The sequence below is a fragment of the Papio anubis genome, chromosome 7, assembly GCF_008728515.1.
Source record: "Papio anubis isolate 15944 chromosome 7, Panubis1.0, whole genome shotgun sequence".
Classification (NCBI taxonomy): Eukaryota; Metazoa; Chordata; class Mammalia; order Primates; family Cercopithecidae; genus Papio; species Papio anubis.
Genome location: NC_044982.1, coordinates 14681210 through 14703265, shown reverse-complemented (window position 1 = coordinate 14703265; position 22056 = coordinate 14681210). Strand labels below are relative to the sequence as shown.

The window sequence follows — 22056 nt, the reverse complement described above, 5'->3', positions numbered from 1 at the left end:
AGACTACACAGAAAGTGGTGGAAACCAGGACCTTGAACCACACTGTCCACTCTTCTCTCTCAATGCCTGTCCCTCCTAGCTCCACTCTTACCTGCCTGCATTCAGCATGTTCCTGGGAGAGACAGCACAAGGCCACTGTTACAGATGGTGTCCCCAGTCCCCACTCCCTCTTACCCGCATATAAAATTCTCTGCCCTCATTCCCAGATTTGATCTGGAAAATGTAATAGGCCCCAGGGTAGCGGGTCGTGGCTTGCATTTGGAAGATGTCAGCAGGAACGGAGCGTCCTGACACCACGTCCATGTCCCGGTACAAGATGGTAAAGGGCTGGTCTCTGCAGCCAGGGTTCTCAGCAGGACACATACAGCGGCTGTGGAAAGGGAAATCATGTGAGAACTCAAGAAATCCATTCCAGGTGCTGGTTGTGCCTACTTCCTCTCTTAAAACACTGAAAATGAGGCCATCCCATTTTTAACATCCAAATGCCATAACTGTAGAATGTCTCTGCTCCTAGCTTGAGTCTAAAAACTCTCCAGCATGTAGGCGAGCTCTGTTTCCTAGAGAATGGACTTTTCTCACCAATCAGACGTTCTGGTACTAAATAGAATATAAACCTTAGATCTCTGGTTTTCAGAACATTAGAACATTCTCCAAGATAGTTTACACTTGCCATGTAGGCCAAATATGCCGCTCCAGCCTGGGCGGCAGAGCAAGACCCTGTCTCAAAAAACAAAACAAAAAGAAAAAAAAAGGAAGAAAGAAATTTTTAAAGTAAGAAATTGGATTAACAGGTCTTGGAGATCCTTGTACATTCTCTATTGCACTCAGCTCAGTCTGCATGGAATGGAATTGAATAGAATATAATCAAATATTGTCATTTGATAATTGATAAACAAGAGTTAGAACTATGTACAAGATAAGACATTGGACATTTTGGAAATTCAATGAATAATAAGATCCTGACCTCAGATAGTTTGCTTTCTAATAGGAGAAATAAATCACAGACACAAATATCTCTAATACGAAGCAACTATTAACAGAGTGCCCTAATATAAAATCACTGACTTTTACTACCAAAGAATGCCTGTTATAGACACCCCTTGATTCACCCCTAACACCCCCTTCCTCTGTCTCCGACCCTGCCCTGAGACTCCACAATAGGGTTCACAATAGGATGAAGATGTCTGTTGATATGTGCGGTGGTGGCCAACGCTAGGAGTCAGTCTTACTGTGTTTCTGCCGCTTTCTAACTTCCGGTCTATCCACAAAACCTGTTGGTTCTACTTCCAAAAGAGAGTCCACATCGAACCATCTCCAGTGCCTTCGAGGCACTTTTGCCTTCTAGCCCTTGCACATACTGTTCCTTCTGATCTTCCACTCTATTTAGTTAAAATCAACTCATTTTCCCGTTCCAGCCCAAATGTCATTTCTTCAGAGAGGCCTTTGGACTCCTCCATCTAAACCATCCAGCCTACTCTTCCTTTTTATAAATTTCCATTCATTCTACGCAGAGTATGGTGTCTCATGCCTATAATCCCAGCACTTTGGCTGGTGGGAGGATGACTTGAGTCAGGAGTTCAAGAACCTCTGACTGCAAATATATATATATATATTACTCTCATATATTATATATAATATATAAAAATATAATATATATCTGTAATATAATTATCCACTCAATATCCATAAAAAAATATATATTATATATTTATAATATATATTTATATTATATATATTTGTTATAAGCCTATATTATATATAATATATATAATACTCTTACCATATAAAATATTGTATATAATTTATATAATATATATAAATATATTGTATATAATATATAAAAATATATATTTTTATATATATATATACCAGGTGCACTGGCACACACCCATAGTCCTAGCTACTTAAAAGGCTGAGGCAGGACAGGTGTTGTATTTAAAGGTTGAGGCTTCAATGAGCTGAGATTGCACCACTGCACTCCAGCCTGGGTGGCAGAGCAAGTTTCATTTTTTTAAGGCTGCATCAAAACAGCCAAGTCAAAACGTCTCTAGTGCCTAAATGGCCACAACAAAGTATCATGTGTGGCATATAAAATCATTGTTTTCTAAAAGAAGTTTGGAGGAGGGAGTGATGGCTCCCAGCTGAAGAGGACCACAAACAGCTGGGAGAGGTGGCATCTGAGCTGAAGTCTGAAAGATGGGGCAGCTCTGGCTATGTGGAGATGAAAGGAATGCCTTCCATATGGCCGGAAGTATGTGCACACAAGCAGGGAGGTTGGCCATTCCTGGACACGGGTAAAGGCGTGAGCAAGTCCTGTTCAGACTGGCAGAAGCACAGGACACCTGAACCGGACAAGGAGTTGGAAGGGGCTGCTGGAGTCCTACTGGACTGGAGCCTGGAGCGAGGGAGTCATGGAGCATTGTCAGCGTCATGCCAGAGACTCCACCAGTAACTCCAGCTCAGTGCTGCGAGCTGAAACGGATCAGCTCCCCAGCCACAGACAGGGGCGGCCTGGAAAAACCCAGAGAGAACCAGGAAAAGCAGCTGGGAAAAGCAGCCTGGAGCTCTGCTCTGCCACAAACAGCCCTTATATCGGGGGTCAAAAAGCCCTGTTATAAAGAGTTGCTTAGAAGCACAGCTCTTAGCAACAAGTGAAGATGTCTCTAATGGACCCACCTGTCCCGGCATCATCCTCTCTTTTGCCAATTTGTTATCAAAGTGGGAACCACTGGTAAGCCATGAATTCCTCTCTTAGAGGCTGTATTCTGAGAGGGCAGGATGGGTGTGTTTGATTCATCCTTTCATCTCCCATGCGGGGGTTTGGTGTTGCTCAAGGGAAGTCAATGTGTGAACATTTGGAAGATAGGAGGCCAAGGAGCAACTAAGACGGTTTAAAAAAGGGATAAAAGAGAAGGAAAAGGAACTCCTAGTATGCCAGGAACAGAAAGCCACTGTCCTACTGCATTTACCGTTTGGAAGTTGTCTTCACTTTAATTCTATCCTCAACTCTAATATTTGCCATCTGGTGATTTAGTAAAATGTTGACCAAGATGACATCAGAAACTTGATTAACACCAACTAGAGAACTTTCCAGCACCTCAATACTCACAGAGCAGTCCAGGGAGATTGGAAGCATTCATTTCACCTGGGAGCTTGCCAGAAAGGCAGAATCTTGGGCCCCACCCCAAACCCACGGAATCACACTCTAACGAGATCACCAGGTGAGTCCTATGCATGTTACATTTAGGAGCCAACCTCTAAAAGACCCCATGTTTCCAGAACAAAGTCATTAGAGGGAAGAGGAGATTCTAGAACCCTGACTCAACTCTCAGCTTGGTTAGCTTTCTAGAGAATCTTTGCATAGCTCTGGCATGAGTGAGGGAGTGATAGAGAACACTGTGTGTGTGTGTGTGTGTGTGTGTGTAGACAGAGTCTCATTCTGTCACCCAGACTGGACTCCAGTGGCACAATCTCAGCTCATTGTAACCTTCTCCTCCCAGATTCAAGCGATTCTCATGCCTCAGCCTCCTGAGTAGCTGGGACTATAGGCGTGGCATGCCCAGTTAATTTTTTTGTATTTTTAGTAGAGACAGGGTTTCACCATGTTGGCCAGGCTGCTCTCGAACTCTTGAGCTCAGGCAATCCACCCACCTCAGCCTCCCAAAGTGCTGCGATTACAGGCATGAGCCACCACACCCAGCCTTGTATGTGTTTCTTACTGTGTGTTGTGGTCAAACATTTTGAAAAATAGTTGTTTCTTGTATGTAGGTATGTGTTTCAGATCCTATAACTTGTAATGGAATGTTCTGCAAACTTTTTGACAACCCACAGTAACACATTTTGCACTGCAAACCAGTAGCACACAAAACTAAAAGAGAAGTTGCAGAAAACAATATTGACTCTCGCTATGTGCAATGTACTCTGATATTTTCTATTCCAGTCTGTTCTATCTATTCTACTCGGTTCTATTCTATATACACACACACACACACACATGAGCACATGACATAGGTAGTGGGCCAGGTCCCCTGACTTCCTGGCTGGTACACTCTCTTTCACACCACACCGCCAACCTCCTGAGCCGTTGTCAGGTTTCTATTCCCCAAGGGGACACCATGACTTACTTATCACTGATCCTCAGATAAGGTTCCTCACAGCGGATGGGGTCAATGCATTTGAACCCCCCTTGTAAATTGTAGCAAGTCTGCTGCAGGTTGCACGTGTGGTTTCTGTGCTCACATTCATTGATGTCTGAAATGCAGGGTAGACAAGAAGCAGAGGCAGAGCATTATTGGCCAGGCCAGATGTGTGGGGGTGGGGTAGGCTGGGTCTTACTACAGAGCTGTACTATCCAATATGGCAGCCACAGGCCATATGTGGCTACTGAGTACTCGGAATGTGGCTGATCCAAACTGAGATGTGCTGTAAGTGGAAAATACACACCAGATTTTGATGACTTAGGATCAAAAAGTAATGTGAACCAGGCACAGTGGCTCATGTCTGTAATCCCAGCACATTGGGAGGCTGAGGCAGGAGGATCACTTGAAGCCAGGAGTTCAAGACCAGCCTGGGTAACAAAGCAAGGCCCTGTCTCTTAATTTAAATATATATACATATATATGTGTGTGTGTATATATATACATAATTTTAAAAAGAATGTAAAACATCTCATCAATAATTTTTATATTGACATGCTGAAATAATATTTGGGATATACTGCATTAAAGAAAATATAGTAGTAAAAACAGGAGTTCGAGACCAGCCTGGTCAACATGGTAAAACACCGTCACTACTAAAAATACAAAAATTAGCCCGGCATGGTGGCATGCACTTATAGTCCCAGCTACTTGGGAGGCTAAGGCAGGAGAATCACTTTAACCTGGGAGGCAGAGGCTGCAGTGAGCCAAGTGCAGTGAGAACCACTGCACTCCAGCCTGGGCCACAGAGTGAGACTCTGTCTCAAAAAAAAAAAAAAAAAAAAAAGAAAAAGAAAAAAGGAAAAGAAAAGAGAATATAGTAGTAAAAGTAATTTTACCCATTTTCTTTTCCTGTTTCAATGTGGGTACTAGCAAATGTAAAATTACATAGATGGCTCACATCTGTAGCTCACATGATACTTCTGTCGCCTGGCACCACTATGGAGAATTCTTGCTTGGCGATGAGCTAAGGTAGGTTCAAGGAGACTGAGAATGTGTCAGTCGCTTCCACAATGACCCCTCAGTGTGTGGAGCATGGGGCTGGAAGCCAGGCCAAGCAGGCAAACAGGAGAAGACCTACCCTTTTACAGTCTGGGTCCCAACCCTTCCAGGAACAGAGCAGTCAGGTGTGTGAGGTCTCCCTGGCAACCATGCTCTAGGAGAGATCACTTGGAGAAAGGCTGACCAAACTGCCCTCTAGGCCACATAAGAAAGCCCAGGCTCTGGCCAGGCCATAAAAGTCCTGCTTAGCTCTGGAGCAGTTCTCAGAGGAGCCTCAGAGATCTGGCTGGGGAGGCAGAAAGCCACGCTTAGAGGTTGCCGTCTGCATCTGCAGAGTTCATTACAGAAGTTTAAGTGGCCAATATCCTGGCCAAAGGATGGGTTACAGGGCGGGAAGACACCAGGCCAGGCATCCTGCCCAGAGCTGCCACTATGACAGCCACCAGCACCCACTCACACCCCCACCCCTGCCACCTTCCCAAAGCTGCACACAATTCCCCAGGTGAGGACCTCCAGATGACCCCCTGAAGCAGCTCCACCTCACACACACCCCAGCCAGGCCCCTCCGGACAGCCTTACCCTGGCAGCTTCGGTTGTCATCCAGCAGGATGTAGCCTGGAGGGCAGGAGCAGAAGTACGTGCCAGGCTGGTTCACACACTCATGTTGGCAGAGGAACTCAGAGAAACTGCATTCGTCCATATCTGGGGTGACAAGTTACACCTGCTGTATATAATCCCAGTCTATGTGGGGATGGGAGCTGAGTGGTCATCTACTCCAACTCCCACACTGTCTTGATACATATGATGGCTTTACTGAAAAGAAGCTGTCAATTCACTTCCTGAGCACTTCTAGCAATGGGGAGCTCACTACCTGCTGAGGATACCCATTGATATCTGGACAGCTCTAATTGTCAGAAAATTCTTCCCTGCATGGAGCTGAAATCCACCTCCATCGAGCTTCCAACATCTGCCTCTCACTCGGCTGCACCTTCCATTCATGATAAACTTATTTCACCAGGTAGGGGAATCCGCCCTCCACCTCTGACCTGCCCAAGGGGCTGATTTCTTTGCCCACTGGGGTTTTCTGGGGGTTTCCTCAAGACCCAAAAAAACATTCCCTGGCCCTAGAGGGTCCTCCAAAGGGGCAGCTTTCACAGTGCCAACTCCCCTTCAATCACCCCTTTCGCCAACTTCAGGAACAATATTGTTCCTAACGTCATAATGAAGGGATATATCCAAAAGGCCAGGATTTTTTAATTATATTAAAACTTCACTGTGAAAAACGAACAAACAAACAAACAAAAAACTGCCTGAAAGAGAAAACTCCAGAGTGGTGAGGGATGGGCAGGGATATTATTTTTCTCTTTGTGGCCCGCCTACCTTGGCTCCTCCCTGGGACAAGGGAAGCAGCAGCTTCCAGCCAGCCTGACGTGGAGGGGGAGCCCCTGTCCATGTGATTTACAACTCGTCCGCATGGGCTATGGTGGTTGATGCAGAAGCAGACGTTCCAGAAAAGCCAACTCTTCATCACACACAGAGTTTGGCAACAGAGCCCCTGTTTGAACCTCATTCGATAAGCATGCCAAAGAAAACATGTTTTTCTTACATTTGTTGTTTCCCGAAAACTTGCTTTCCCTAGTTTCCCCATGTGACATGTCCTCAGATTACTCTCTCACTCACAGACCGCTGGTGGCTGGAGTCACCCAGAGAGGGTGTCAACGCAAAAGAAGCTGTCTCTCCACCATCAGATAATTCCGGGTGTTACACGCCTCGTGCCTCTCACATCCCAGAAGGAAAAACTCCTTCCTGTCTCTCTCAGGGGTCCTCAGGTGATGGGTTATGAGCCAGCAGAATTAGGATGCTGATTTGAAAAGTCAAGTGTGCTCAGGTATTATCTGCTTCGGTCGTGCCTCCCCACCTCCCCCAGAAGCCTTGTAGAGCCCCGGGTCTCTGGCTCCAGCTCATCATAACTGAGAGTGTCCTATTTTATGTCTAAGTTTGTAGATTCCATTCATACTTTCAGTAGAGTAGTAGTGATGTTTGTCAATCCCTGAGGCTCCCTACATGCCAAGCACTGGGTTAAATGCTTTACATGCCTCCTCTTATTTAATTCTCGCCTCAACCCCATGAAGGAGGTGCTATTACTCTCCATATTTTCCAGAAGAAAAACTGAGGCTTACACAGGTTAGCTGACTTGTCCAAGTTCACAGATAACAAGTAAGGAGGAAAGCTGGGACTTGAACCCAGCCTCTAGATCTCACACTTGGAAACACGACGCTGTAATGTCTCCCTGAGGAACTGTGCTGAGGGATCAGTGGAGCTGGGGAGCCCTGAGGTTGGGGCAATCGCCCAAGAAGGGTTAGCTCCAGGGCAGATGGAGAGTGTAGCACCCACTCCCAACTCCCACTGGGCAGGGAGGGGCTCTAACAGACCCTACTCGGTTTATCTTTGGGTCTGCAATTCCCAGACTTTGCTTAGGGCTGTGGCTCCACCCTCCAGGGGAAAGCTGAAATACAAGGTCAGTTTCTGGCAGGGAGCATGTATTAGGCCACTTTCACTCCTCCACAGGAGAACGCACCATGGTTTCCAGGAACAGCTCAGCTTAGCAAATCCCTGAGAGACAAGGTTAGGAGGGGTCTGGGGCTACATGGAGGGGCCACTCAGCTGTGATAACACAGTGAGGATAACAGTGCCTGCGGGAAATGGAGAAGTGCAGAAAGGGGTTAAGTAGGAAGGCGCAGAAACAGACTCTCTCCATCACCCTGTTATCCTGGACCAGTCTGCTCTAGAAAGCCTACATATCCCGGGGTCACATTAAATCTTCAGGAGGGTGTGCATCATGGAGAACATGGAGGACAAGTTGGCCGTTTGGGGCAAAATGAGTCAACTGAAAATCTTTGCCAAATTGACATGGATGTAAGCTTCTCAAGAAGCCAAAAGTCTCTTACACCTACACTTAGGGAAGATAAATTAACACGTAATGACTAAAACTCCACTGTGTCCAAAAAAACCTCCTTGAAAGAGAAAAGTCCAGAGTGGTGTGGGGTGGGCACGAATATTTGTCTCTCCATGGCCCGCCTACCTTGGATCCTCCCTGGGACAGGGGAAGCAGCAGCTTCCAGCCAGCCTGGAACCAGCCTGGAGCTGGGCCACCCTCTGGACTGTGCCAACTTATTTAATTTTTGACCACTCTAGGAGGGTGGTTGGTTGGTTGGTTGGCTGGTTGATTTTTTTTAACAAAGGATGAAACTGAGACTCAGGGAGTGACCTGCTCAAGAAAAATAGTACATGGTAGAGCTGGATTTTGAACTCAGCTCCTCCAGGGTCACTCTACCATACAGCCTACGCAGTGGGGCAATAAACATCTGTGGATTAACAGAGCATTCTGGAGAAACAAATCATCTCACCACATCATGTTAGATTTTCTAAACTTCTTAGTTCCTTGGCCCCAATTCCCCAAGGAATGCCATGGAGGGAACTGAAATCTAGGAAGAAAGTGGCTTTTCATGCCTGGGGGTATTTTATTTCTGTTTCTGGGCCTTATATTTAATCAGCCCAAGGCTCTCTGTAACTGCCTGCTTGTGGCTCTGACTGTCCTGGCCCTGGGGAGAGGTGTTCATTTGTTTCATGGGACTCTGTCCCCAGAACACTTCAGGCGTCAGTGAGACTATCACACAAGTTCCATTCATGACCTGGGTCAGTTCCTGTTACAATAAAACCCGGATTAGGAAACTTTCCATTCTGCAGAACAAAAAGATTTTTCACGCCCTAGTGTATGGCCCACTTATTTTGAAAAGCACAGCGAAGCATTATTAATTTAGACTTTGCTACTTCACAACTGCTGATGATGCCAGAAGTGGCTGAAATGAAGTGTACTTTAATCCAACCTTTAAAAAAACAAGGCAAGAAAGGGAAAGAGAGAGAAAGAAAGAAAACGAGTTGTGTGTGGTTCTATGTGGGATGCTACAGAGATAAATATGAGTAAGAGGTGGTCCCTATTCTCAAGGAGTTTACAATCCAGTAATATTTTTCTAACTAAGAAAATAAATTGAACTTTCTAGGGGAAAAAAAGAGGGAGTTAATAAGAAAATTATAATAGAGTCCATAAACTAGCATGGGCAGAAAATCATATTTCCTTGGGCTTGGAAGGAATTTATAAAAGGTCAACTAACCTATCACATCTATGTTCTCACAACAAATTATTATGATTTCATTCATTCAACATTCAATCATTTATCCATTGATTCGAGAACTATCTTTTTTTTTTTTTTTTTTTTTTTTGCATGTTCCCTGGGTGCCAGGCCTGGAGTGAGGCACTGATTATTTCAGAAGTTCACAGAGCATGTGTGCTTCCATACATGATCTCATTCATTCAATGTTCCCCCCAACCCTGCCCGAAAAGATATGCTATTATTCCTGGGTCACTGTCCTCTGTAAGTACTTTCTGTGATATCGCCAAGACTTGAGTCGGTGCTGGGTGAGGACAGACAGCTCTCAAACCAACATGCCAAATCGGGTGACTCCTCTCCCTCGTCAACCCTACCTCTGTCCCAGAAGGTAGCCCCATTGATTTTTGCGTCAAGGGTCAGATGACAAGGAAAATGAGACTCCACATCACCTTTCGGGAAGTGACTCATCTCTGTTCTGTGTGATTGTGACCCCACTGCCCTGGAGGATGTCCCAAACTAGACATGTGTCCAGGAAACGAGAGGAAACACCTATGAAGGAAGCCCTTGCCCTTCAACCCCCAACTCTTGCCCAGGCCCCAAGTACAGGTGGAAGTTTCCAATGCCAAAGCCCATTACCACTGCAATGAACACCGTCTTCCTCAAGTTCATATCCTGGGTCACAGCGGCAGACGAAAGAGCCGTAGGTGTTGACGCAGGTTTGCACACAGGGGTTCTCGGTGGCACACTCATTCACATCTGTGGAAAGCCAAGGCACATTGCTGACTGTCCTCCCAACAGAACAGCCACAATAACTAGGCAGAAAAAGCACCAGCAACTTAATCTACCACTACTAGGAGACCAGAGTCGCAGGTACCAAGGCTCTCCATCCAGGACCTTTGGGAGCATGATCTCAGATCTGAAAGTGTTCACTTAAGGACCAGGGCCTCCAGCCACATGTCCCTTCTGGGGTCAAAAGTCAGGCAAGGTGGAAACCATATGTATACACATGATATAAACATATACGCATATACACCTGCTAGTAAGTCTATGCTCCAACACCCCCCGCCAGGAATTTCCAGGCAACACCTGCTCCTTCCTATCACCTGTTACATTTCGTCCATGAACTCCCCTCACCCTCACTGACTTGGAAGTTTCAGGTTAACAAATAACCATGATGATTCTAATAATATATTTATTATGCATAAATAACTTTGCTCATTAGGAAAGGATCTTACACTCACTTAATCCTTACAATGAGGACCATTGCCCCACTTTAGAGGTTAAGTAGGTTAAGGAGAAGACCACCAAAGGACACAAGGAGTAATGGGAAATCTATTATCTTGAGTGTGGTGGTGGTGGTTTCATGCAGGTACACGTATGTCAAAATTAATAGAATCATGGTGCGGTTTATTATACACTGATTATGCATCAATAAGATTGTTTAAGCATTTTTCAGGCACAGTGGCTCATGCCTGTAATCTCAGCACTTTGAGGCAGGTGGATCGCTTGAGCCCAGGAGTTTGAGACCAGCCTGGGCAACATAATGGGACTCCATCTCTTCAAAAAGATTAAAAAATTAGCCAGGTGTTGTGGCACATGCCTGAGGTCCCAGCTACCCAGGAGGCTGAGGAAGGAGAATCACTTGAGCCTGGGAGATTGAGGCTGCAGTGAGCTGAGATCATGGTACTGTACTCCAGCCTGGGTGACAGAGTGAGACCCTGTCTCGGAAAAAAAAAAAAAAGTATAGCCAGGGTGCAGTGGCTCACACCTGCAATCCCAGCACTTTGGGAGACCAAGGCAGGTGGATTACCTGAGGTCAGGCATTCGAGAACAGCCTGACCAACATGGTGAAGTCCCGACTCTACTAAAAGAATACAAAAAAATTAGCCAGGCATGGTAATAGGTGCCTGTAATCCCAGCTACTCGGGAGGCTGAGACAAGGGAATCGCTTGAACCCCAGAGGCAGATGTTGCAGTGAGCTGAGATCATGCTACTGCACTCCAACCTGGTAGACAGAGCTAGACTGTCTCAAAACACACACACACACATATACACACACACACACACAATTGCTTTTGAAGATTGACAGGTGTACCCAAGTCCACTAGCTAACAAGGACACAATGGGAACTGGAACATGAGTCAGGGGCCTTTCCATAAAAACCAAGATTCATTCTGCACAGCTCATGGTGCGGGGAGGGCAGGGAAGAGCCCCTTTCCCACTGGCGTTGGCGGACCCACGGTAAGTACCATCCCACAATGCTCCATACACCAATGGCCAAAGTTCCAGCTGAGAGATTTTCTATCCTCCTATCCTCTTCCCAAGTCCAGGTAAACCTCTTAGGCCTCTGAAAAGAGATGTCAGTGTTTTCAGAGCTAAAAGCCTTCATGGTGAGCAGCTTGAGAGGCTTTTCTTAAAGGGGAGGCGAATCCCATGGCCACAAAGTTCCTGCCTCCTGGCATCTCTGGAGCTCTCAGGGAGAAAACAGATAAATAAATGAACAGCTCTAGAGAGAGGGTCAAGCAAGACACCGGCCCCCACCGGTGCCCGTGGGAGGTTGGGGTTTCCTCACTGGGGACAGGACGGGGTAGGAAAATGTCCACTGTGCTAAGCCACTGAGTGCAAGTTCAGACAGGACAGTGCTGGCAAGTGTTAGGGCTGGTGGCCTCAGCCTCTGGCCAGGCGCTGGCCACTCAGAGATGAATGAACTCATTCCACCCCCTCACCGCTCTCAGCTGCTTCTGAGAGCAGGGCGACCAAAATGATTCTGCCCACCTGGGGTTCTCACTGCCCTTTCCTGCCAGCCCTTTCCAAATGCCCTTCTGAATCTGCTGAGGGCACACAGGGCCCCACTCCAACCTGCTGGACAAGAAGTCTGGGTTCCTGGTTTTACTCTTAGCTCTGCTACCACTTGGCTGCATGACTTTGGCCAAGCTGCTTAACCTTTTTGAGCCTTGATTTCCTCTTCAGTAAAGCAGAGCCACAAACACCTACCTGCTGACCTCACGAGGCTATTTATTATTAGAGCTCAGTGAGATGAACAGACGTGATAATGCTCTGAATGTGCAAAGCACTCTCCCACATACGAAGAGTCAGGATTGCAAAAGCTCACTGGAGTATGCGACACCCTGTGCTGCCCATCAGCCCTGCTGATGCAGCATCCCAGTGGCCAAGTGCCCATACCCAGGCCTGGGTGCCGGGCCTGCTGCTTTATTGTGCTGTGGACTTGGCACTGCCAGGTGTATTATCTGCTTTTTCTCACACACCTGTCCCTCAGAGACCTGAAGGACACAGGTGCCTTTTGGATTGAGCATGGCTATGCCTCAGGAGGTACTGGGTGCACTGTGCCAGCCTGTGGCCAGTACCTCCAATCTCAGGCCTTGGCACAGAGCAGCCTGCATCTGCCCTAAGCCGCTTATCGCAGCAGCAAGGGAGCCAGGCACCCGCTCCTGCTCCAGTGGGAAGGAAGGGCCCTTGTTTATCCGCTTCCTCAACCTCCCGGCCTGGCGACTACTCTCAGAAGAAAATGACCTCTTTTGGTGTGAGGAACACAGTCCAGACTTCTTGGAACAATTAGCAGAACGAGCTTTGGAGGAGAGACTTAGAAAGAATCCAGGATCAAACTATTTAACACTGATGCCTTCCTGTTTACTGACGATTTAGCTACAATTAAAGTAAAGGAGACATAATATCCTCCAAATTCGATGGCCAGGAGCCTGCCAGCCAGAACTCCAAGGGTGAATGAAACAAGGAAATGGGCCTTGCAAAACCTGAGGTCTCCAGACAAAGACCTCATTCTGTGTCGCAGCACTGCCTCCAACTCCAACCTGGGCCAAGCAGCTGCCAGGGGCTGGAGGCCTGGGCCGGGAGCTGGAAGTTGAGGGGGAAGCCGGGGGCCAAAGCAGGATTTGCGCTAATTCCTTGGGTCTTAAGTCCCCCGTTCACTTCCTGAGCAGAAGAAACCTTCAGATGGAAACCACAATAGGCATGCAACTTGTTTTTCTTACTTATCAGTATTTCAAGTGATCATGTGAAAGCCAAAAAATGCCTTTGTTTCAGTCTGGTTTTGTGGGGGCATGCTGAGTAGCAGGGGACGTTACCACCACCACTAGACCCTTTGCTAAGGAACAGGCCGTGCTGGCACAGGTTGGAGGGAAAAGTGTAATGAGAGGCCTCAGAACTGCCCACGACACCCCTGCCTAGCATGGATGTGTTTATTTTATGATTCATGGAGGGTCAGGGACCCTGACCAACCCTCCTCAGACCTCAGAAACTGAACTTAGGCTATAGGACATGGAACCAAATTTCTGATTAGGCCAGAAAGCCAGCAAGGCTACTTCTGGATAGTAGACACAGAAAAGAAGCAAATCCATGAAACTGTACACTCCCAGCCGGTGGAGGATTGGGGTCCTACCCTCAGCCATATTCAGAGCACTTTTTGAGATGCTTCGCATAGCAAGGTTCGGGTCTCGGGTTTCTGCAGCAATGGGGATAGGTGGGCAGTGACAAGGAATGGGAGTACACCGTAGCAGCAGTGTTTCCCACAAACATAAGCTGCCAGGGGCTGAAGAAGGCTGCAGCTAGTGTCTCACATCGTGTCCAAGTTATCATGCACGTCACATACCTTGGCAAGACCTTCCATCCTCATTGAGGGTAAAACCAGGATTGCATGTACAAGAATAGGATCCAGGAACATTTGCACAGAGCTGCTGGCAGTAACCATAGCGACATTCATCAATGTCTGGAAACAGAAATGCACGCAAAGTGAGACAGGTCTCCATCTCACTCAATGATGCCCCCACTAGTGTGGCATGATTGCCTAGCTCTTCCCAAACAGGATCACGAAGGGAAGCAAAGGGGAACAAGAGCCAAGACAGTGCTTACTGAGTGTCATGGATGGTGATGCTGTCTCGATTACAAGGCTCAGTCTCCCCACAATCTTTCTCCTCCTCAACCCATCTCAGTCCCATAAATACCTGAACCTATCCTAAAAGTTGCAGAAGAAATTTCTGCTTTGAGTGGGATGTTGGGCAAGATGAGCTCTCCAATTTTACCCAGCTCTAAGATTCAACACTAAGGTTTGTCCAAGATGGGCTCTCCAATTTTTCCCAGCTCTCAGATTTGAGATTACCCAGCTCTTAAGATTTATCCAAAGTTAAGATTCAACTAGAAGATTCCATATAGAGGCTCCACTACCCGGGAAGGGTCCAGTCTGCTTAACATGTAAGAAGAATCCATAGCATCACTCCAATAGGCTCCTTGCCAGCTCCATGAACAATGAATATGTCCAGCTGTCAGGAACAAGAGCCAGTTAGGCTTGGACGAGCTGGGCAGCATGACCCTGGAGACCCATGAATCTAGTAATATGAGGACGCTGGAGTTCACCCTGGATCTCCTCCTTGCACCAGAGTGAACATAAAACTCTGGATAAACACACCTCTTCCAAGCCATAGCTGGCCTTGCCAGGGAAAGTGGCGGCACTGTGGGTGAATGGATCCTTTGAGCAGAGCTGGGCAATGTGACCTCCCTGTAACATGTATCCATCAATGGGGAGCCTGACGTCATTGGGAAAGCACTTCTCAACACCCCAAGCTGATGTGATGATGGGCTGGAGAATTCATTCCTGTGGGGTAAGGGTAGTGAATGAAATCACCAGCCTCCTGGCAGACTCTGAGATGGCACCAGTACAGGCTCCTGCTGTGACCAGTTGATCTGACTGTAGCTGGAACTGGTCCTTATCCCCACCTCCCCAAGTCTCACCAGGTTTCCTCCCTGGTCCCCCCGTTCCTTTGGAACCAGGGGCCATCCAGGACTCTGGAGGCCGGCTTAGAGCCTCAGTCCTTGGGCCTGGTTTCCACCTACTGCCAGGAAGGACTCCACCTCCGAGACCCATTTTGATCCCTTACCTATTGTTTAGCCCTTCTCAGATTCTGTGCCCTGTCCTGTGATTCTGTTTTGTCTCTAAGTCCCGGCTACTTCTAACCTGGCCCATTGCACTGCCCCTGAGTGCAGGGCAGCTATTGCACAGAAGGTCCATTGGCTGTACAGTGGCTGGCCCTGACTTCTTCCCAGAGTGCAGCTGGGCACATCACCAAGGCCAGGCAGGCGGCAGGGGCTGGAGAGGGTACCCTTCACTGGGGGTACCTTGGAGAAAAGGCAGCCCCCCCGACCCCTCATTTTTCTGCAAAAGCAGCATCTCCAGTGGTACACAGAACAGACAGTGTGTGGCTATGGAACTTGCATTTTGAAAGGGAAAGGCGAGTTTAGCCAGGGGAGGGCAGGAGTTCAGCCATAACTGGGAGAAGTCTTCCTTTCAGATGTGAATATGAGTGGCTGGGCCACATGGTACCATGCTAGGCATCTATGAGCATCCTTCCCAAAGCTCCATGCTCCCGGGACGAGAACAACCCTCCCAGGCAGAGGAATGTCCGAGTTGCTGGCACCCCTCACATCAGAGGGTTTCTGTAACAGGGCTGCTATATCCCGGTCTCCCCCACCACTCCAGCGCCCCTTGTGGTGGGAAAAAAAAAACTAGACTGAGACACAGGAGACTTGGAAGTTTGACCCAACTCGCTTTAACTTTGTCTAAAATGTTCCTTCTCTTTGAGTCTCAGTCTGCGATGCTATAAAAGTTGGATGACATAATATTCGACATCCTTTCCAGCTCTGAAATTCGACATATTAAGTTCCTGTACAAATAACTCTCTCTCACTGATCTGCTTATGTTCAAATAAGTAGCATCAACTTTTCCATTATAGCAGAGGTTGGTTTGAATGCACAGCAACTGTCATATTCACAGACGCCCGCGTGCAAGCCTGGAAAGGAGAACCAAGCCAATCTAGGCCTCAAGGATGCTTCAGACGGGGCTTGAGGGCAGACCTACTCAGCCTCAATCAAGAAACTTGGAAAGAGGTAGCTTTCCTTTGTTTCCATGATTTTGTTTGGATCTGTTTCTCAACTCCTCCAGGACTGACTTTCAGGCAACAGAACGGTGTCTTAGAGAATTCAAACTGGCAGGGCTTTTCTAGAAAACACAGCATAGAAATCACACCCTAGAATTAGAAATTGAAGTGACAGCTACAGTTTGCTATGAATTCATTCACTTGGCTAAACCCAAAACTAGAAGGGAAAAAAGGAAAATAACCTTCCAGTAAAAATAAACAGAAAGATCAGATAGCAGATGCCAACTGCAAAGGCAGTTCTCCACTGGTGACGACTGACTTCTCAGGAGTAAAAGGCTAAGGCCATCGCCCATGGGGTGGGTGTGGTCATCGGGGGGAAGGGCAAAGACAGGGTGTTGGAAGGAACTGATGTAAGATCAGGATTTACTGATCCACATTCAAGACTTGCCACTTTTCTGTGACTAAGCGAAAGTGTTCCCTTCTCTTAGCATTATTTCTAACTAAAGCAAAATAATCCTCACCTCTGTCACTTCCTGGCCTGGATATAAACTTCGTGAAGACAGGAAGAAACTTGAGGTAAAATCAAACTTAAAAAATATATCCAAAACTATAGCCCTTAAAAAATATATCTGAGGCTGGGCACGGTGGCTGATGCCTGTAATCTCAGCACTTTGGGAGGCTGACGCCTGTAATCTCCGCACTGTGGGAGGCTAGGCAGGCAGATCATTTGCAGGCCCAGGACTTCAGTCCAGCCTGGCCAAACATGGCAAAACCCTATTTCTAAAAAATACAAATACCTGGGCATGGTGAAGGCCTGCTTCCTGTAATGCCTCTCGGGAGGCTGGAGCAGGAGAATCCATGAGACAGGAGGTGGAGGATTACGGAAGTGGAGACCACGCAGATCGTACCCTGCCTCCTAAGCCAGGCAACAGGAGACTCCATACAAAAAAAAAAAAAAAAAACCAGGAAAGAAACCTCAAGGCCATGCGTGGTAGCCACGCCTGTAAATCTCCAGCGCACTTTGGGGGCCCGGGCAGATGGCTTGAGCCCAGGAGTTCAAGACCAGCCTGGCCAACATGGCGAAAGCCCCATTTGTACAAAAAGTACAAAACGTATCTGGGCATGGTGGCACATGCCTATATGATTCAACTCCTACTCAGGAGGCTGAGACAGGAGAATGCAGCAGACAGGAGACCAGAGGTTGCAGTGGCATAGTGCATGCATTGCACTCCAGCCTGGGTGACAGAGTGAGACTATGTCTCAAAAATACATACATACATTCAAAAACCATAATGATGACAAGATGGCGATGATGGCAACTGATTTTCAAGGGTGGGGTTACACATGTAAGTTCAATAGCCTTCCACCCCTCCCACCCTTCCTGGCAAAGAAAAGCTTACTACCCTTAGGCAGCCAGCTATGCCCACACCTCACAATGCCCCTGGCAACTGTTAACTTCCAGGAGTCCCTGTGACCCCCCCAGAGAGCTGTTACCTAAGCACTGGCCTTCCAGAAGCCAATATCCATCGGTGCAGGAGCAGGTGTACCCGCCCTCAGTGTTGATGCAGATCTGGGTGGGGTTGCACTGGTGGGAATCCGTTGCACACTCGTCCACATCTGTAACACAAGACATAGGTCAAAGAATGTCACCCACATCCATTTAGAGCCCTGGAGCCACCAGGGGTGCCAGTGGCTCGCTTGTCTTGGCCGGGAGGCAGTTGATAAGGTTGCTAGGTTACACCCAAGGAGGTGGCAGCACCTCCCTGATGGGCACCTCTAGGAGACACTAACCTCTAATGAGGGCTGAGCTAGTCTGCTCACCAGAAATCCACAAAGGGAAATGCCAAGAAGGGAACACATATCCTCAGGCACCCTTCTGCCATCCTATGCCATTGCTCCCTGAAGGTGCATCACCTTGACAATAACCATTACTTGATTTAGAAAGCCATTTTGTATTAGGCTTATTCATTCATATGTTAAACAGGGGTCTGCTGCATACCTACTGTGTGCACAGGACTGTGATAAACACCACTGAGAACAAAACAGAAGTAAAGGAAATGTCCCCAGCCAGGCACGGTGGCTCACGCCTGTAATCCCAGCACTTTGGGAGGCTGAGATGGGTGGATCACCTGGGCTCAGAAGTTCAAGATGAGCTCAGGCATCATGGTGAAACCCCGTCTCTACTAAAAATTTTAAAACTAGCTGGGCCTGGTGGCATGCGCCTGTAGTCCCAGGTACTCGGGAGACTGAGCTGGGAGGATCACTTGAGCCCAGGAGGTGGAGGTTGCAGTGAGCCGAGATTGCACGACGGCACTCCAACCTGGGAGACAGAGCGAGACCCTGTCTCAAAAAAAAAAAAAAAAAAGTTCGCTGCCAACAGAAGCTGGCAGTTCAGTTTCTTAATGGTATTTACTCATGAAAATCTTTCAGTCTGAAGCTCTCCAGTCTTCCCTCCACTCCACAGTTCCTGGGGCTAATCTTTGTCTGTCCTCTGCTCACAGCAAGTCTCTCTAGGCTGCTCTAGAGCCCACTACCATCTGTCTGGTGGCATGAAGATACCTGTATCCATGTCGGTCCCTTCTCCTTAACTTAGAGCTTCAGAGCACAGATATCAAGCCATACTCATGGCCATTCCCAAGTCATCTGGCACAGACACTTTACACAGTCAGTGTTCAAAACTGTTGAAACTGAAACATCCTCCTCTCCTTTCTTCCCTGCACGGCACTTTAGGGGAGAGCGCCCAAGATCCTGAAATGGACCTCCTGATGCCACGCTCTCACTTTGACCTAAAGGAAGAGACTTTTCACTAAACATTCACACACTAATTTACTCCACAAGGATCCATGGTGCCTCCTGGATCTGCCTGGCCCCGCGGACCCCAACACCTTTCCTCCTTGTCAGCCCTGCCTTCACCAGCACCTTGGTGGGTCGCCTGCCCTCCCCCTTCATTCCTGCATCAGGGTTTGCTCATCTACACCCTTTCTCCACCTTCACCGAATGGACCATCGTGCAGTCAGAAGTAATACTGAAAGCTGCAATTCTCTGAGCCTGTGTTATGTGCCTGACACCTACCTTGTTACTTGTATTTACTCTCACATCACCCTGTGAGGTGGGCTCACAATCCCCATTTTACAGATGGGAAAACTGAGTGGAAAGAGCTAATAAGCAGCATGCCAAGAGCTGAGTCCAGGCCTCCCTGCCTGCCTGACTCCAAGTCTACTCCATGCAGGTCTGACAGAGGTCATACCACCCAGCACCAAGCAGATTCGGTGGCGGGGAGCTGGCAGACTGGGCTGAGGAGGGAGGACTGAGCTTTTGTTCCTTTTTACTGACCCCACTCCCATGCTGTCTGCCTCCCAACACTGCAGATTGCAGACTTGATCATCATCTATTCAGTTGGCTTCTTTGAATACGTACGGTGGGGATGGGGGTGTCTAAGACCCAAAAGTGTAAGCTCCTTGAGGACAAGGGCCTCGTGTAGCATGGGGCTTTGTTCAGTAAAACATTCAACTGGGTGAGCAGTGGTCCCTCTGGTTCAGGGGATATGACCACATATCCACCATCCACCTGCAGCAGCCCCACACTAACAACCCTGATCAGTCCCCACCCTACCCCAAAACGACAGCTGTCTGGGAATCCCATGAAACCGGCTTTCCCTCCTCTAAACATGAACAACCTCCAAGAACCTGGTGCCAAGATGACGGTGGCCTCCACTCCACCCTGATGTTCAGCATGTGCAGCCTCAGCGAAAAAGACTCAGCCCTGTTCTCAGCTGTGAGGCCTCCCCTTTGCCTCCCTCCCACCCAGCTCTGCCCACCCAGCATAGCCTCCCAGGGGAGCTGGTGAATAATGCTTGGCCAGAAGCCGCTCCTGCTCAAACCCACAGTGAAGTCTATGACAATAAATAGTGCCACTATCGACTGGTGCATATTTACATTTTCCCAGCAGGGAGTGATGGATGGCAATTGTGTCCTGGGAACAACACTGCCTTAGGAATTTCTGTTCTTTTTCCTGCCTTGAGGGGAATGAAGGGTGAGGGTGACCAACACAGGAGAAGAATCACTGGAGGGGCTTGGTGGCGGCAAGTTCCCAAGCCTCTGTGCTTGTGTAATTTGCGTCCCACACAATGTGCCTGCCAAGTCCTACAGAGAGAAACCAGACACAATCAAGTAGGCCAGGCTGGACTCAGAAGGGCACAAAGGACCCCATCGTGGGCATGTGTGCAAAGTATTCAGGCCGAGAACCGAAATCCTTGAAGTTCACTCTTTTAAAAATTCCAGCACTTTTACTGAACTAAAGAATTAACTCAGCCAGGCGCAGTGGCTCATGCCTGTAATCGCAGCACTTTGGGAGGCCAAGGTAGGTGGATTGCTTGAGTCCAGGAGTTTGAGACCAGCCTGGGCAACATGGCAAAACCCTGTTTCTACTAAAAATACAAAAAATTAGTCGGGTATGGTGGCGCACACCTGTAGTCCCAGCTACTCAGGAAGCTGAGGTGGGAGGATCACCTGAGCCCAGGAAGTTGAGCCTACGGTGAGCCAAGATTGCACCACTGATCTCCAGCCTAGGCAACAGAGCAAGACCCCATCTCAAAAAAAAAAAAAAAGGAATTAACTCAGTTATATGACACTTTTGTTTATATAGATTTTAAAATTAAAATTTTAACTTTCACTAACTTTAATGAATTGTCAATAGAAACTATATTTTGAGAAGTCAATAAGTCCTTTTATATCCTCAAAACACACCTGGTGTCATGCTGCGTCCCTGGTAAATGTTCAATAACTATTGAATGAATGAACACATGAACGGCAAACATCAATCCCTCGCAGCCCCCAGAAAGCTTTTTCCAGCCAACTAGCTGACAAGCCCATCTGGGAGTGTGTACTTTAAAAACAGCCACCACCATGCAAACCACTGTCAGCCTACACACCTGATGCAGCTAAAACTGGAGTGTTCACAGGGTGGGCTTCCTCGGGGGGCTGAAACACTCATCACACATTCCAGCTCCCAGCGGAACTTCTTACATTAAATACATTTGACTTAAATCACTGAAGGAAAAATACATCGAATCACTCCAAGGACATTCTTTGGCAGGGCCTCCGTTTCCGCATCAGTGGAAAAGTACAAGCTATGACAACCTGGGCAAGTGTCAGTATCCTCATGTGCAAACAGGGTCTGCTTTCCTTTCCTGTGCAATAGTCAGGAAGAGTCTCCTAAGAGAAAAGAATGCTGGGTGCATTCAATCCTTTATTCATTCACTTGTTCGCTCATTCATTCGTTCATTCTTTCTTTCTTTTCTTTTTTTTTGAGACAGAGTCTTGCTCTGTCGCCCAGGCTGGAGTGCAGTGGCATGATTTCGGCTCACTGCAAGCTCTGCCTCCCAGGTTCACGCCATTCTCCTGCCTCAGCCTCCCGAGTAACTGGGACTACAGGAGCCCACCACCACACCCGGCTAATTTTTTTGTACTTTTGGTAGAGACGGGGTTTCACCATGTTAGCCAGGATGGTCTCAATCTCCTGACCTCGTGATCTGCCCGCCTTGGCCTCCCAAAGTGCTGGGATTATAGGCATGAGCCACCATGCCTGGCCCCCATTCATTCATTCTTTATGCTCTACAGTGGTTGCGTGTGCATGTGCGTGTGTGTGTGTGCGTGTGTGTGTGTGTGTGTCTGCCCTCCCCAGCCTCCATGACCTTTGGAAGAACTGGCATTGAGCATATTCCCTCCCGCTGTATGGTACCCAGAAGCGGACTTTACTGAGAGTCCTCTTGTCTCCCTGTTCCCTCCT

General features: G+C 47.8%; 1 protein-coding gene across 2 annotated transcripts in view; it reads right to left on the bottom strand.

The window, feature by feature from the left end:
* The window catches only part of FBLN5 (fibulin 5), a 78882-nt gene that overhangs the window by 9645 nt on the left and 47181 nt on the right, over positions 1–22056 (bottom strand). For both annotated transcript variants that reach the window (XM_003902174.3, XM_009212147.1), the window contains exons 5-10: positions 17764–17886; positions 13992–14108; positions 10004–10123; positions 5778–5900; positions 4125–4251; positions 175–370 (exon numbers count right to left, since the gene is read on the bottom strand). In XM_003902174.3, the coding sequence (XP_003902223.1) occupies positions 175–370; positions 4125–4251; positions 5778–5900; positions 10004–10123; positions 13992–14108; positions 17764–17886 (806 nt within the window). The remainder of the gene's footprint in view (positions 1–174; positions 371–4124; positions 4252–5777; positions 5901–10003; positions 10124–13991; positions 14109–17763; positions 17887–22056) is intronic.